The 18,376-nt window shown below is 38.2% G+C and overlaps 1 protein-coding gene across 3 annotated transcripts in view; it reads right to left on the bottom strand.

Annotated features, from left to right (window-relative positions):
* MYH15 (myosin heavy chain 15) overlaps positions 1 to 18,376 on the bottom strand; it is a 92,338-nt gene that overhangs the window by 2,472 nt on the left and 71,490 nt on the right. For all 3 annotated transcript variants that reach the window (XM_072614059.1, XM_072614058.1, XM_072614060.1), the window contains 3 exons: positions 17,008 to 17,112; positions 13,198 to 13,293; positions 7,523 to 7,657 (listed from right to left, as the gene is read on the bottom strand). In XM_072614059.1, the coding sequence (XP_072470160.1) occupies positions 7,523 to 7,657; positions 13,198 to 13,293; positions 17,008 to 17,112 (336 nt within the window). The remainder of the gene's footprint in view (positions 1 to 7,522; positions 7,658 to 13,197; positions 13,294 to 17,007; positions 17,113 to 18,376) is intronic.

Here is an 18,376-nt window from a genome sequence, read left to right as displayed (position 1 = left end):
CAAAAAGTTTCTAAAGTTTTAAAGGATGTAATTTGTTTCTGTATTCCAATTAGGTCTCTTGGTATGGCAAAAGAAAGATAAAGGAAAATCTATCTCCATTTGCATATGCAGATATTAGTATTCAAAAGTGAAAAGAGTCTAAATCTATGAGTAAATCAGGTATCTTTTTAAATAATACAGATTTCCAAATTGTGATAGGGATGGCTAAAGTGGAAATTTTGTGGAATTTGTGTATACAAAGGCACTCAGAACTCTCTCCTCCTTTTCCCCAGAGAGGAATCCTTTTATCCTTTTTTTATTGTAGGAAAGGGGGAAGATTTATAATTGGGACCTTTGTAACTGAGCCTGGAGAAGCCTCCCCCACTGATATAACTTCTGAAATCCAGATCATTACCAAAGGATTGGGGTGAATAATTGGGGTGAATTTTTGTATTCTGTTGTTCTAAGAGTTGATTTACTTTTTACCAGAAGTATAGAAGACTTTGAGTGTCTATAAGAAAGGTCCATTATAACATATCATTTTCTCAGTTCTCTGGGGGAAATAAACACTTTCAACAGGAATGTGTGTGGGGTAACAAGAAGCTTTTGTTAATTTTGAATCTAAGCCCGAATAATTAGGAAATTGACTTTTGGATTTTTAAAAGCTTAAAACAAGTTAAATTAGGAAGAGCCTAGACAAAGTTTGTAAATTTATGTATTTAAATGTAAGCCTTTCCAATGAATTTTGTCATCCCCCTTCAAATACACACACACATACACACACACACACTCACACACACCACACACATATACACACACACATGCACACACAGAGTTATGACTCCTTCTGCTAAATAGGAGGTTAGTAATCATGAATCAGTTTGCTAAAGGAACAGCTTGGAAGTAATAAAACCAATAGGACAATGAAATATTTAGAGTGTAATCAAAGGTTGCTTATAGTAGATAAATAATTTTATGCAAATTGCTGATTATTATGGAATATATGGAATATAACTGAACAAATTATAAATAGACTTACTCCAAATTTTCTTCTTATTCAATACACTAGTTATATAATATTGAAAATATTGTAAAATAATGAAAAAGCAGACTACCTCCATACTTTGTGAATATGATGAGTTTTTCAACTGCAGAAGAAGGTTGATGCTGTATAAAGACTTTCATTCTCAGGCCTGTACTTGCTACTTTAGGCCAAGGACAAAAATAACCTTGAAACCTGCTAAGAATCTCACCAAAGACCTTAGATCATAAGAAGAGATATGAAACAATAAGACTTAGAACTTTGGATCTGCATATCCCAGGTTAAACAATTTTTACTAGCTAGATATTGATGTGCAGCTACTGAATTCTCAGAGATCATATCAAGACATCTAGGTCAATCTTAACAAGTGACTTAATTTTTAGCAAAGTGCATGAAATGAATTTCTGTATAAAACACTAAAATGTGAGCAAATTGTTTTTGTGATTATTCATTAACAAGTATTTACAAAAGACTGTATGAGCTTACACAAGATGAATGTTTTAAATGATTATCATATATTATGTCATAATTATGAACTTCTTGGTATTAATGTTAACTTGGGAAGCAATTATCCTGCTTTAAGTTATAATTTACTATGTGAGGTAAAATCTCTTGGGATTTTCATTCTGATCTGCTCTCAGTTTGATTTCTAGTAAGAATTTATGATGCATAGCCAATAACCCATCATTCAGAGGAAGATGCTAACAGAGGGAATGTCACCTTGTACTTCCAAATGTTATAGTCACCAAGACGGATGTGGATTGATGGAGAAGTGGAGATCATGGCCTTATGAAGGTAATAGCAGGGATCTTCCCAACTCAGTTTTGAAGTTGTTTCAACCACATCCGTCTTCCTCCTTTCACAGAAAATTCCTCTGCTAGAAGGAGGCACACAAATATTATATGATGAATCTTAATGTAATTAACATCAGGCATCCCTGAATTCACAATGATGAGGATACCAGGGTGGAAAAAAAATGTCACTACCCATTCTAGGCAAACACCAACAACAGCGGCAGCAGAATTTATACGAAGCTGTAAGGCATGCAAAGTACTTTTCATATATTATCTCATTTGACCCTTATAACAACCATGTGTAGTAGACTCAATAAGGATGAGAGAGGTCAAGAGACTTGATCAGTGTCATAAAGCTAACATATGAGGCAGGACTCAAACTCGGATCTTCTTGACTCTATTCCCTATGCTATTTTGTGGGTAAGTGCTCCCAGTATCTGCTCAGAACCAAAGATTTGAGGAAAGGGAGCACCAACCTCAAATTTTTGAATGACCACCATTGTAAAGAGGGGGTAGAAATGCTAGAGAAAGGACTGTATGTTAATATAATTATAATGAATAACCTTACAATTGTTATTCATTCTGATGGTCACTACATTGGGAGATACAAGATTAGGCCTGGCCGTGCACAAAGCAGGAGTGATAGCCCCTTGAATTACTTGAGAGATACCACCTAATTTGAAATCTTCTTTGCCACTTAGATGGTTGATTCAGACCAAATTTAGAACATTTAGGTATGGGGGAGTTGATTGTGGTAGGTGATAGTAGGTATCATAAAAACTATTATTTCATTGGGGAGGAAAAACTATTGATTAAGAAGCTCCAGGAAGGAAAGGTTAGTGTGAAAGGATCCAAAAGTTCCAGAATGAGGAATAGGAGGTCTCTAGACTTGGATAACAAAACTATTTAGATTTCTGGGTAAAGGAATTCTCCACCTTCATTGTTAGTAAGAAGCTTTATAGTTCACTTCTTAGATTTTGCTTAGTATCCTATACCCAACAATTATTCTAATACATAATTCTGACATAGAGCAGATGACAGTAGATGGCCAGGTCTTGTATTACTTAGGATAACTAAATTACCTGGGTTGCCATGATCCCAATTAATGGAATGCAGTAGTTCACATCTAGGTCCACACATATTATAAGAGAGGGTTTAGATCCTATGATGCAGATAGAATTTTAAGTTGGAAGCCCCTATACTATGGGCAGATAGACTTATAGACTCATGGGAACTACTTTTAGATAGTTGACTTTGCCAGGCAGGTAACTAATGCACAATTGTTCCTTTGCTTCATGCACAACACGCTTTAAACTACTGAAATTACCTTGGACACTCCCACAAGCATACGAAAAGAACCCAGTGATGGAGAACCCAACCCCTCAGATTTGGCAGATTCTCCATTGCACAAAGGTCATCTCCATGGAGAAAATGGAGGCAGAGGAGTGGACTTGGAGCTCATCAAGATAATGAGCATATATCCTTAGACTTTGATAACTGTATTAAACCTACTTTCTTATACACCTTGCTCAGGTAGAGTTAATCATTTTTGTCACTCCAATCCCTTCTTCTAAGACAGATTCTCTAGCCTCCTAAGACACAAATCCATGCATTATGTGTCACTGAACTGAGATTCCAAAATTCCATTCCATAGTATATTTTTCTAATTCTAAAGCTTCTTGAAAAGTTTTTTACATCTATCTGCCTCTTTAGATATTCACAAGTGAAACAGTCTGAATTCTTAGGTTACACTCAGGAACTTCTTAAATTTTCTAATAATTCAGGCTGTAACTAAAACATAAGACGATAGATTTAGAGCTAGAAATTATATCAGAGGTTGTCAAGCTCAAAACCCTCATTTTATAGGTAAGGAAACTGAAAAACCTGGAAGTAAAGTGACTTGCCTAAGGTCACCCAGGTAGCAATTGTCAGAGATGCAATTTGAACTAAGATCTTCTGACTTCAGTGCTATGGTTCTTTCCATTGTACTAAAATGCTTCCTATATTTTGAAGGAAAAAAAATTAAGATTATTATTTTTTAAAATAAATTCTTAAGAAAAGACAATCCTGTGGGTGATTAGGTGGTACAGTAGAGCCCTGCAATTAGGAGAACCTCAGTTCAAATCTGGCTTTAGACACTTACTAGCTATGTGACCCTGGGCAAAATCACTTAACTCTGATTGTTTCCCCCCAAAAAAATGAATTTAAGAAATTTAAGAAAGAAAAGGCAATCCTTTCCTCAAATGTCCTTCTGCAGTAAAGTGATTTCTATTGGTCTTGTCAACAATATATAGTCAGTCCCTCCATCAGAGACCCTATCATCAAGGAAGCTTTTTTTAAATTATCATCAAGAGAAGACTGGTATCAGAGAAAGGTCACTAGATGAATTCAGAAAGTGTAGGTTTTAGTTCTCCACTTTCTTGACTGTTAGTTGTTGTGAACTTGGAAGGAGGATCACCATGGATTTGTTTCCTCATCTATAAAATAAAGGGAGCCCCTTTTGGCTCTGAATCCTTGGGTCCTCTGACATCACTCCACTTAGAACTGTTGAAGATTGGTTAGCATCTGCACAACTTGAATGGGTGAGTCTGAATGGGTGTTGCCTTCTCTATCTGACTGGTCCCTGGCTCCCTGTGGTAATTTCTGAATTGTAGGGGAGAAAGAGCACCTTGGCATGGCAGCTTTGACCATCTGACTCTCTAACGATATCCTTCTAGAGCCATGACAGAGGCCAAAGGGAAGAGCCTCAGAGAAAAGGGATAGCAATACCCAGAAAAGAAAAGCTCTATAGGTTGATGCCTTTATTTAGCTCAAAAGAGAGAGAACTGAAAGACTGGAGAACTTCAATGCTTCATTTTCTTTTTGACTAAGAAACTGGCAGTCTGGGTAGTCATGTTTCTCCCTTACTCCTATACTAGTTATACCTGTCTTGGACTCTGGGGAAGTGGCTGATCAATAGAATGGTGGGTCATTTTATTTTGTTTTTTACTCTCTTTACAACTTCAGATTTCAGATAATATAATAGTCAAACAGTAAATAATTTCAAATATTATTTAATTCAATTTCCCCATTTTACAGATGAGTAAACTAAGGCTCCAATTGGTTAAATAATTTGCTAAAATTCATTCAACAGCTAGCAGCAGAGTTAGGATGCATGATTACTGATCCAGTGTTCTTTCCTCTGTTCTTTGCCTCTTTCCAATGTAAAGGTAAAAATTGTTATCATTCCGTCATTTCAGTTGTGTCTGACTCTTCATGACCCCATTTAGGATTTTCTTGGCAAAGCTACTGGAGTGATTTGCCATTTCGTTCTCCCATTCGTTTTACAGATGAGGAAATTGAGGCAAACAGGGTTAAGTGATTTGTCCAGGGTCACACAGGTCCAGCCTGTAAGTGTTTGAGGCCAGATTTGAACTCCAGAAGCTGAGTCTTCCTGACTTCAAGTCTGGCACTCTATTCACTGTACCACCAAGCCAAGGTAAAAATTTTTACCTTTATTTTGTAGGTATGGAGTTTAAGTGTCATAGAGATGGGAAAATTTCACCCCAGTAATTCAGGGACAGTTAGAGATAAAACCCTAGTCCTCTAATCTTAAAGTCCCCTTAAAGTACTCTCTCATACCTGTGTTCTAATTTATTAAAATAACAAATGGGTCACTCCTTAGTAAAAACATGTTGCACACCTTAAAGTACTGTATGAGTATGAACCAGCATTATTATAGGATGTTGGAATCATTTCCTTTTCTCTTTGTGCAAGATCATCTGTCCACAGGGTATGGCTGCCAAAACATTGAGACAGTAACTGGAAGATAATGTGAGAAGAAAAGATGAAAGGCAACGCAAAAGGGAAAGAGCCACTGGGTGATAACCCCCAGGAAGAAGACAGCTCTGAAAGGTTTGGCCCTCACCTTTCACAAAGGAGAGAATGGTAGAGCTTTAGAGACACATCTTCTCCTTACCTGAGAAACTGGCAGATTGAGGTGGTAACATTATGTAGCTGGAAACCGTCAAGATCAGCAGAAAAAAGAGGAGACAAAGAAAAAGAAAAAGAAGAAATGACCTTCCCTTCCTCATTCTTGCCTCCCACCAAGAGAGGAATTATGGGGAGGAGTCCTCTGCAAGCAGAACCCTCCCATTGAGAACTGTGAATAACTCAGGGGAACACAGCACATCCATGTAACCAGTGGTACTCCAGTTTCTTGCTTTTCCTAATCACCTTTTATTAGAATGACATGCTTGTAAGTGGAGAATCTGTTTCAGCATAATGGGGCCATCATGCTATAATTTGCTAGGTTTTCTCAGTGGGGATATGAGCCAAGAAAATGAGACATTACACAGATACGTGCCCATGTATGTATACCCATGCACACATACACACACTTACACACATACACTGACACCACCCATGTTTTGTGACCCTTTGACAACCATGTTATATTTTCAAAGTACAATTAGATCTGTTTGACATTCCAAACAACTCCCTTCTAATATCTGTCAGTCAACTTTTTTGGCAGGGCTGTTGATTGTCATTTGACACAGATTAGCCTAGGCCCACAACACTGCAATGGATCCTGAAACAAGTTAGGCATGTCAGGAATCTAATAAAAATTAAAAGTGTGTCCTTGTAGAACTGTAGGCTTTTTCACCTAAAGAAGAGGAAGCCATGTAGAATGATAGATAGAACTCTGAACCTGGGGATAATCCACTTGGGCCTAAGACCCAGCTCCGACCCTCATTCATTATAGAAACATGAACATGTCACCTCAGCTCTCACTTTCTTTATAAAATGGGGATAATGAGACCTTCGCATAGTAAGGAAAGTAGTTTATAAACCTTAAAGCATTATATAAGTATGTATATATATATATATATATAATATAACATATAATGTGTATATATAACATATCAATGTATATAACATAATATATATATAAATATATTGTGTATATACATATCTATCCATGTGTATATGTGTATAGATGGGGGGAGAGGGAGAGAAGGAAGAAGGAAAGAAAGGAAGAAAGGAAGGAGGGGGGGAAATGGAAGGAGGAAAGGAGGGAGGGAGGAAGGAAAAGAAGAGGAAGGGAGGAAGAAAAGGAGGAAGAGGAGAGAAGAGAGGGGGAGTCAGGTTTTCTTAAAGTTTTCATAAGCTAGGTCCATATAATTGTAGAGTGCAGGGTCAAGCATTCAAACTATGCTTCAGAGAGTGCAACTCCAATGGGCTGGCCGCATTGTTCGAATGCAAAATGTACACTTGACAAAACGGCTGTTTTATGGAGAACTTGCATGGGGCAGGCAATCACATAGTGGACAGAAGAAGCAAACAAAGACACCGTCAAGGTGTCTCTCAAGAACTTTGGATTTGACTGTGCAAGATGGGAGACACTGTCGTAGGACCGCTCAGCTTGATGTGCCCACATCAGAAAGGGTGCTGTGCTCTATGAGAAAAGCAGAATTGAAATGGCACAAAGGCAACATAGGATGTGCAAATTTGGAGTATCCACCCCAAGCGTTCCCACGGACTATCTGTGCCCAATCTGTATAGAGCATTCTGAGTTCATATTGGTCTGATCAGTCACAATCGTCGCACACACTGAAACTTCATTTTATCATGGTGATATCATTCTGGTCCTCTTCCAGAACAAAGAACGCCACAGAGTACATCTGGTGAAATCATTAACATGTGAGCCCTTGTATATGGGACGTACCTGTTTCCCAATCTCTCTCGCTTTAGCCCTAAGTTTGCTGATCTGTGATTCGGCCACTTTTGCTCTCTCCTTCGCATCATCCAGCTCACGCTGCTGAGTCTTAAACTGGTACAGATATTGATTGGCTTGTGCTTTCTGTCAAGAAACAAGAAGAAGTCCCAAGGGCTTGGATGGTTTCACACTTTTCTGCTATGACCACAGTTAACATAGTAAAAAACTTGAGAAGTGTGTAACATGATTACAACTCCTGAGTTATAAGCATTTCAGATACACGCAGGAATTCAGTTTTCAACACATTAGGAATCCAAGTTACAAACAGAAGAAGCTTTGAAGAGCCTCTCCTAAATTGAGGGCCAATCCACAGAGCTCAGAGATCATTTAGGCAGTTAGGTAGAGCAGTGGATGGAGTGCTGGGCCTGAAGTCAGAAAGGTCTGAGTTCAAATCCAGTCTCACACACTTACTAGCTGTATGACCCTGGGTAAGTCCCTTGATCTGTTTGTCTTAGTTTCTAAATATTTAAAATGAGCTGGAGAAGGAAATGGCAAATCGCTCCAGTGTCTTTGCTAAGAAAACTTAAAATGGGGTCACAAAGAGTCAGACATGAATGAACAATAACAGAGATCATTTAGTCTACTTCCCTCATTTTACAAATGAGGAAACTGAGGCCTAGTTGGGAACCGAGGAAACTTAAACTCAATAAGTTTAAGTGCTTTGCCTAATGTCATGTAGATAAGAAGAATCAGAGATTCAAATCCTGGCTTTCTGATTCTAATATTACTTTTAATACTAGAGCAGTGGTTCTCAAAGTATGTCTTTGGAGGTCAAAACTATTTTATAATAACACTAAAATGCTTTAATTTCTAATATGGCAAATATCAATAGATAAAATCCACATAAACAAAAGCTCTTGTGGGAGGGTCCTCAATAATTTTTAAGAGTGTACAAGACCAAAAAGCTTGAGAATCACTGCAATTGAACATAAACTTTGCACAAAATAGGTGCAGCAAATCTTTCCCAGAAATGTTGGTGCGTAATGATAGACTGAATACATACAATTTTATATGATTGACAGAAAGCATTGCAGCCAGGGAAGTAGAGGGAGACATGGAGAGGTCAGTGAGAATGTGAAATAAATTGAGTGGCTCCCATTAAATAACTCTATTTTCATTTGTATATGTGTTTTTGAAGGCTTGTCACCTCAGCTTGTCACCTGCTAAATACAGCCTTCTCTGTCCCATTCTCCTATCCCTCAGCCCAGTGGTCACAGAGTGCTTAGTGATCAGAAAAGGAAACTTTAGCATCAAGGGGAAACAAAGATAAATTTGATTAGAAGATTAGATTTCCATTCATGATTTGGTTTCTATTTGCTTCTATCTCTTTTATCACGAATGGGATGACAAGCAATTAAAAGCAGCCAAGCTGATTGCATTGTTCTATGACCAGAATAGGAGAGTCTGGCTTAAACAAATAAGGTTTTGCTTAAGAGACCCCAGCAGCAGAAACCACAGAATGGGGAGCAGCCATGGTGAACAGACCATATTCACTGTCACTCCTAGGGATGGGGAAACAAACAAGGAAAGTTTTATTTATTTAGCAGATTCAAGTACTCAGAATACAAACACAAAATCCAGCTGTGTAATGTGATCCATATTCCTTATCTTTTATATTCCTACACCTCTATAGATCTATATTGTAATGATCAGTTTTACTATATCTCCTTGTGATTGATTTTCAGATATCTTCTTATCTTCCCCCAACTGTTGGACGCTTTGTCAAACATATGAAGTTAGAAGTATTCAGTTAGAAGTTAGCCACAGTGGTTAGACAAGACAGCCACTAAAAAGAAGATGAGATTGAGGATCTTGGTTAAAGCAACAATGAAGGATAGAAAAAGGGAATTTAAATTTAAAGGAAATTTAAAACCTGAAGGAAGCATGCTATGTCTATTTCTGCCCATGCCAGAATAAGACTTGGGTAGGCATAAAGTGCAAATTTATTTCCATCTAGCAGAAAAAGTGAAAGGGTTGCAGGAATACCTTTTTCCTTTTCAGGTAACAGGAGAAATTAAGTGTTCTTTGAAAGAATGTAATAATTGTTCCATAGAGAAAATAAAGAAGAAAAAACAGAAACAAAACCTTGCTTGTATCAGGAAGTTAGAGGTTAGAAGGGGACATAGAGAAAGGGGGGAGAATAAGGAGAACTAAACACGTAAAGCTAAGTAATGGATATAAAGCTCTTCCTGGAAGGGGGAATACTTCTTACATTCTAAGGAATGATGTTATGGATCAGAGGCTATCAAGTGGAAGATCCCTCAATAATTGAAGAAGAGATAAGTAATGGTGTCTGGTGACCAATACTATTGGTCTGACATCTAGAGGCAACTAGGTGGCACAATGGATAGAATGCTAGACCTGAAATAAGGAAGATCTGAATTCAAATCCATTCTCAGACATTTACTAGTTGTGAGGGTCTGGGTAAGTCACTTGACTTCTGTCTGCCTCAGTTTCCTCATCTGTAAAATTGAGATAATAATAGCACTTCCCAGGGTTGTTGTGAGGATAAAAGGTGATAATATTTGTAAATAATTTTGCAAATCTTAAATCCTTATAGAAAATGGCCACTATGTTATTATGTAACAGAGAATTTTGCCAGCTTCCGGGGGCACATATACAGAACTGTTAAAATACTGTCTACTAAAGATCCATGTGGGGACAAATAATATCCCCCGAAGGAGACCCCTAAAGAGCATTGCTCAAGATTATGAAGTCCCAGGCAAAACACTGAAAACCAAACAAAACACCAGCTGTGCTTCTGAGGTTTTCAATCACTACTACTAATTGAAGGTACAGAATTTAGAAGAGAAAATTAGATTTGAGAAATGAACAGCTGGCTAAGAAAATGGTGTCTGGGATTTGTATTTCTGAACCATGTAAAATGTAGGAGTGATGAGCTCCTGGCCAGGACTGGACTATCCCTTAAAAGGGGCTCCAATCTTGCAACCCTAATCAAGGGTGATTTAAACTGAAGAGAAAAGGGGAAAGAGAAAATTCCCCCAATAGATCAGCCAAGCCTGATATAATAAAGAGCAGGGCACACTCATTGGTTTCTCTTTGGAGGAAGATGATCTTGTCTTGGGAGGAACAGGAAAATAATGCTAAGCAAGGAGTGGAAATCAAAGATAAGGGGTGAGGTAGGATCTATCATCTTCAGTAAGCTCCTATCACCAGACATGAATGAACTCTATCCTAGGGCACTGAAAGAACCACCAGATATGACTGCAGTTAGTAATTTTTGAAAAATCTTGGGTGATGGGAGAGGTGCTATGGGACCAGAGAAGGGTATTTTTTTTAAAGGAAGATTGTAGAATTCACAAACTATAGATCAGAGATCTTGACTTCTATTCTTAGTAAAATATTAGAATACATCATTTAAGAAATAGTTAATGAGCACTTAGAAAGGGAAGTAGAACACAGTAGAACATGACAAACTAATATAATTTCCTCTCCCTCTTTCCCCCCTGCTACACCCCTACTGGGACAGGGTAAATCAGGAGGATGCTGTAAATAAACAGATTTCAACAAAACATTTGACAAATTTTGATGTTATCCTGGTGCACAGGCATTACCTTGTGCATAGGAAGAAAGGAAATAAGTGCTTACTGAGTGCCCACTGTATACAGTTACTTTACAAATATTACCTCATTTGATTCTTACAACAAGCCTGGGAAGCAGATGCTCCCAAGGTACCTGGGGACTATTATCTTCATTTTACAGTTGAGGAAACTGAGGCAGGAAGAGGTTAAGTGACTTGCCCAGGGTCACCCAATAAGTAATTGTCTGAAGTCACACTTAAACTCAGCTCTATCTACTGTCACCTAGCTACAAGAAAGTGGAGTTGAATGAATGATCAGATCTAAAAAATAGTCATAGGCAAATGACATGAAGGAAATCCCTAAATGTGCAGTTCTTGTCCTTGGCTCTGCACTGTTTAACAGTTTTACCAATAACTTGTATGAAATACATTTATCAAATTTGCATGTCTTAAAACTGAGAAACATAGCTAAGACTTTGAATAATAAAGATTCAAAGTCTCAAGACTCAAGATTCAGAAAGAGCTTTATAGATGCAACCATGTGCTAGATTAAATAAAATAAAATTTAATAGGGACAAGTATATTGTTCCATACATTGTTCAAAAAAGTCAACTTCATAAAAAAAAAATCAACTTCACAAGTAAAGGATGGAGGAATTGTGACCAGAGACAATACCTGTGACAAAGATTTTTAGTGGAAGACAAGCTCAATATGTGTCAACAATGGGACATGGCACCCTAGAAATTTGATCCTATCATAGATTGCACTGAGAGGCATAGGGCTCATAAAGAGTCCTAACCAAGAGTCTCCCCAAGACTTGGTTAGAGCAATGAAAAATCAGAGCATTCTAGAAGAGTATGACCAGGATAGTAATAGCTCTAGAGAAGATGATATAGGACACTAGGGTGAAGAAAATTGAGACATTCATCTGTAGGAAGAGGAAATGACAGCAGTCTTCAAGTGTTTAAGGGTTTGTTATCCGAATTAGGCTTGCGTTACTTGGTACCAGGGGCTGTTGTTCATCCTTGTTCGCTTAAGAGGATCAATGACATTGGGAGGGCAATGTCTTGACTTGCAAGTGAATTGGATTTAAGTGAGGCAGAGCTGTGCAAAGTCATCAACCTCACCCTCTCCTCCAGAATCATCTGAGTTCAGTGACAAGACATAGGTCAGGAAGACTGGTCATGGCCTCTGATGCAATTGGAGACTTTGGTCTTTTTAAGCTAAGGACTTTCCCAGTCTCAGTTTATCTAAGGTAACAACCATTCAATGATTAAAGGCTAGGTAAGAATTGAGGCAAAGGATGGCCTAGTTTAACTTCATAAAAGAATCGGTCTGGGAAGGGAAGACTCTTAGAGTTTCTGGACAGAACAGAAACAATTGCTATTTACATTCACTCTGAGCTATCAAAACCCAATGACCAAGTAAGTCTTGGACTGGGGCCAAGCAGTGGAAGCCAGAGTGATTTGTGTTTAAAGGTGTAGTCAAGTAGCTGCATTTGAATCCCAATGGACTTTATCAAAGCCTGGTTTGCCAGAGCTATATTTCAAGAAATCATAAATGAAAACTACATGAGATAAGAATTAGAAACAATGCATACAAACTGCACACTGGCAATTTAGGATTGACATAGCAGAAAAATTCCTAAAGAGTGGGATGGAGTTCCTCAGGTTTCTTGTCTCTAGGGTTCTTCAAGAAAAGACTGAATGACTACTTGGGGGTGCTACAGAAGGTATTTTGGATTAAGGACAAGTTGGTCTACATGGTCTCTGAGGTTGCTTCCAACTATGAGATTCTTTGAGTCTATGTAAGTAAAATGGTGTTTCTTGTAATTATAGGTAAGGCCCCTCCCACACCAAAATGTTCTAGCTAACTTGCCATAGAACCTTTACATCTACCATGATAGATTACTTTTCTTTGAGATGTTGCTCTCTAAGGATTCTTAGTTAATATGTCACTCCTTCAAAGGTTTATGTACTTGTCATCATTCTACAAGTACTCTACTAAAAATTCAGTCAATGAATGGAAATGGTTACAGAACAGGTAAGTTTAACAAGAGAAAGGGATTACCCCTGGTACTTACCGCAGTCTCTACTTGGAGTTGGTAACTTTTCACGTTTAGCTGCAGTTTATCTATCAGAGTCTGCATTCTATTTAGATTTCTCTTATCTTCCTCTGCCTGCAAGCATGAGGGGATATGAATGAAGATAATTTAGGAAGGACAAGGAGACCCAAGAGTTTGAGAGAAGCCTCACATAATAAGTAAATGGTTCAATTACTTCCTCTTAAACATTCTTGCTAGCAAGAATTAATCATTTATTCAATGGAATTGTTCCTGTTGCTCTAATGTACAAATTAAACATTTTGGGCTCCTAAAATGCTTATATGATCTCTCTCTGTCTCTGTTTGTCTTTATCCCTCTCTGTCCCTGACCCTCTCTGTCTCTCTCTTTGTCTCTGTCCCTTTTCGTCTCAGTCTCTCTCCATCTTCCTGTATCTGTCTCTCTCTTTCTCCATCTTCTTGTCTCTCTTTCTCTATGTCCCAGTCTGTCTGTCTTTTTCTCATGGCTTTAACTAGATATCCCTTTGTAGATGACTCAGAAAAAGACTGCTAGATTGGGAGCCAGCAGACTGGGATTGAAATCCTACCTCTCTGCCAGTCAACCTCTCTGGGGTTCAGTTTTTTTATCTGTCAAATGGGAGGATTGGTGTGGATGATCTTTAGAGTTCCTTCTAGCTCTAAATCCATTATATCATGACTCTCAAATCTTTATGAACAGTCGTGACTTCTAACTCATGCTACAGTTCCATGTTTCCAAGTGCCTACACTTTGATTTCAGCTTTTGAATATGTTGAGCTGAGAACTATTTACATCACTTCCCAAATCAATACTCCTGTCCAACACTTTCTGACTTTCAGGGACAGCACCAATATTACAACCTCTTAGGCTAAAAATCTCTATAATCTCTTGACTTCCTCCTCCTTTACCCTCCCTGTATCCAATTAGTCTCCCTTTGAAATGTCTTTCAGATTCACTTTTCCTCTCCATTACCATTACTATCACATTATTCAGGTCCTGACTATTACAATATTCTGTTTGCTTTTTTCCCTGCCTCTATTTGTTCTTCTCTCCAATAATTCTACACACTGGGGCTAGAATCATTCTTGAAGCTGCTGAAACTCTACCTTGGTCACTTCAGTCCTCCATTCTCTAATCTACAGTGGCTCTCCATTGTTCAGCAAATCAAACCCCTCTGTTTATCTCTCAAGGTAATCCATGATTTGTTCCTACTCTATCCATTTAATTTTATCTCTCACTACTCCTTAACATAAACCCTTCAGTCTAGTCAGGTGAACTTACTCATTATTCATCACATTTTTGAAAAATTGGGCCTGTAAAGTGTAAGAGATTGTATCTATTTGTGTATAGGTGCAGAAAATATTCTACTATTTAATTTCATTCCTAATTTTGCTGTGTTGTTGCATTAAATGCGTTTGCTAATTGGATTTCTGTGTCTCTGGTATTATTTAGCAAGAGACATCAGATGGGCACTTGAGCCGCAAAGTGAATAGTTATTACCCCCAAAATAATTATGTGGAGCTTGATAGTAAAGGGATACTACCCAGGATGTGCTAGTGCCAGTTCTCCCCCCAAAAAATGTACACATTACACACCTTTAAGTTTCATTGATGTTTCCTTCATCACTTTCTTAAGTCTAGACAATTAACAAAACAATAAATCAAGCCAAGATTTATAGCATTCATAGCACACATTTAGTGTGATTTAACAATCACACTAAAAAGTTAATAATCAGCTCTTGTAAGTCAATAAAAGCTGACTCCAGCACCTTCCTGGACCAAGCTATACTTTCATATAGAAACAAAGCTAGTATATAACTAAATATGAAAGGTTCTTCAAGACATTGAAAAATGGAGAAAATTGAATGTCTTTGGTATTTTGTTCAGTAGTAAAGTTGCTTATAGAAAGAAACAAAAAATATGAATGGGAAAATACAAACATTTTATTAATAAGGAACACAATTCATCCTCAGTGGCATACACATGAGTTAAGAAAATAGCTACTCCACCATTCTCAGAAGCAGATTTGCACTACAAGGTAGACAACTAACTCTTCTTTCAGGCTTTTGAGGAGCTTAGCTAGCTACATGCACCACAAGGAGTTTTTCTAGGGCCTCAGAGAACCATAGGATAAGAGAGTGAGAGTTGAAAGGCACCCTTAAGGGTCACCTAAGCCCAAACTCCTTTTTTTATAGCTGAGGAACCTAAAGGCCAGAGATGTTAAGCAACTTGCCCAAGGTCAGACAAGTGGTTAGTTTCAGTTCTGGGATTCAAACCCGGCTCCTCTGAGTCTAAACCAAAATGCTTTCCATTGTACCATTGCTGCTTTCCATTCCCAGCTTAGTCTAGAAAAAATATCTGATGCCAGGGTGAGTTGCACATTCTTGACAAGGATTGAAGGAAAAACTCTACAAGTAATGGCCATACTTTGTATTCCCTGAACATATTCTCTCTGAAAATATCACAGTCCTTCAGAAACATTATCTACTGCCAATTACTAACACCATCCTCCCTGTTATAGAGGTGGAGAAATGTTGGCATGGAGGTCAGATGAAGAATCAGAAGCAGGGACCAGAATAGAATCTTGGTCTCCTGACTCTCAGATGGGCTGGTTCCAGCCTGTAGCAGCTAGATACGTATCAAGCATCCTTTATCTGAGTAAGGTCTATAAATTACTGGCTTTACATTTTTTTTTTTGCCTTTCTACTTTGAAATTAGCAAGGGAACTGTATTGTACAATGTGACTAGAGTAAGACGGGGTCTTCTGGTCTGTATGGGTGTACTTTTTCCTCCTGATTGATTTTCATTTTCTCCATCCTATTTTTTTCTTTCTCTTAAATGCATTGCAGTTACAGGCTTGTATTGTTATTTTAGAAGTACTGAAATCAATTTGTGAGATTCTTTGGAGGTATGGTATTTTTCGGTATACAGAGGGGAAAAAAGACAGTGACCAGCACACTAACTTTGGAAGAAATCTACAATATTAATAAAGTCCCATGAGATGCCATTGAGTAAAGAATATTTGAGGGCTGACAGTAACAAAATCTAGCTGATAAATAGCCTGCTAGTAAAATATCCATGCTGTAACAAATCATTAGGCCATTCTGTGTCTTTGAGTTTTTGCGGAAGCTGAAAATCGGGAGCAAAATTGCGCGGTGCCTCTACTTTAGTCCGGTTTACTCTTACACATCCCATGGCAGCTGATTTGTCCTGCTTGCCATTCTGTTCATTTATGCCCTGTTCTTACCCAGCTTCACAGAGAAAGTCATCTTTCTGAGGGAGCTGTAGACACCAACTGTGAAAAATGACTTGAGTATATAAATAGGTTTTCACTTTTAATTGCAGCTTGCCAGTCAGCTCCAGCTTCCTGAGAGCTCTGAAAGGGGAGGGGCTCACCCATACCACTAATAGCTTGGGAGACCAGGAAGGGTGAGTCAGTAGTATCTACATCTGAGGACCAGTAAAGATGGAGGGTGAAAGCAGTGGGAGAAAATCATTTTGGATCTGAAAGACTATAAAAAAGCATAACAACCACAGTAATACTAATCAACATTTACTTAGTGCTTTCAGGTTCAGCAGATACTTTGCATTGTTATCTCCTTAAACTCTCACAGCTCAGTGAAGTAAATGCTGTTATTTATGCCCTTTTTACAGATGAGAAAGCAGAGGCAATGAGAAGCTAAGCTATTTATTGCCCTAGGTCTCACAGGTAGTTATTGCTTGAGGAAGGATTCAAATTCAGATCTTCCTGACTCCAAGGCCAGGGCTCTATCTACTGTAAGACCTCACTGCTTCCAATAATTTCCCCACAGTACCTGATAAGTCAGTTCTGTGATGGACCTCTCAAATTTACGGGCGCCATTCTGGGACTCAGAACTCCGACGTACTTCACATTCTAATTTATTTTCTAGTTCATGGATCTGTAATCAGAACAATATCTCAGTCTACTGGTTAATGGGAAAATGGGTTTTTCAATGACTATGCCATAAAATCATGGGGGGGGGGTGTAATTAGGGAATGCTGTAGAATCTCTCTATACTGTTGCCTCTAAAAATATGATTGTCTGTTTGGGAAAATTATTTTTCTTGAAGACTGGGCCAGAATGGAAAGGGACTTTTGAAATTTTAAATGGTTTGTTTATCAATCATGCACGAACTAGCCCAGGACTGGGGAACCTGCAGCCTCAAAACCACATGTGGCATTCTAGATCATCAAGTGCAGCCCTTTGACCAAATCCAAACTTCACATAACAATCCTTAATAAATCCTTAATAAAAGGATTTGTTCTGGAAAACTTGGACTCAGTCAAAAGGCCCCACATCCAAAGACCTAGAAGGTCACATATGACCCAGAGGCTGCAGGTTCCCCACCCCTGAACTAGCCTGTTTCTCCAATAGTTCAAAGTCTAATTCAGATGTGAGAAAGAACTAAGACTTCCTGCTGTTTAGTTATGGCATCTAAGACCCCAACAATGGAACTTGAAATCAAACATAGGCCTAGAATATAGGTTTATGGTCTGTACATTCATATATCATTCAAGATGTAGCATATTTACAATTGCAGTGCTGAGAGGCAGTATGTAGTTGGAGAGCTACAAGACCTCCATTTCTTCATTTTCAGCCTTGTGATCCTAAATAATACAGTCATTATTCCCATTTTACAGATGGAGAAACTGAGACTTAAGATAGATACCTGTACTGTTTTCTTCACAAGCCTGTTGTAACGAAGGTGCCTTGTAAGCCTTGAAGGACTTTGCAATTGAATGATTAATATATTGTCTTATAGAATGATTCAAATAGGGAAGATGTAATAACCTGTGTAACAACCAGTTTTTAGATAGCACTTAAAGGTAAACAAAGTGCTATACAGATATCATCTTATTCAGTCCTCATAACCCAATAAAGTAGACATATTAGTGCCACTGTTTTACAGATGAGGTCATTGAGGCTCAGAGAAATTAAGCATTGCTTAATGGCTTATGCGTGAGCATACAGCTGGTAAGTGCTGGAGGCAGGATTTGAATCCAGGTCATCTTCACTCCAAATCCATCACTCTAAATGCTATGTGTGCCATGATACTACTGTAGGGCAGGAGATAGATAGATATAGATATGCACATACATATATACACATATGCCTATATTTGTGCATGTATGTGTGTATAAAGCTATTGTAGTACAGGACTA

Source organism: Notamacropus eugenii, chromosome 5, assembly GCF_028372415.1.
Source record: "Notamacropus eugenii isolate mMacEug1 chromosome 5, mMacEug1.pri_v2, whole genome shotgun sequence".
In the NCBI taxonomy this organism is placed as follows: domain Eukaryota; kingdom Metazoa; phylum Chordata; class Mammalia; order Diprotodontia; family Macropodidae; genus Notamacropus; species Notamacropus eugenii.
This window is presented reverse-complemented; position numbering and strand designations above follow the sequence as displayed.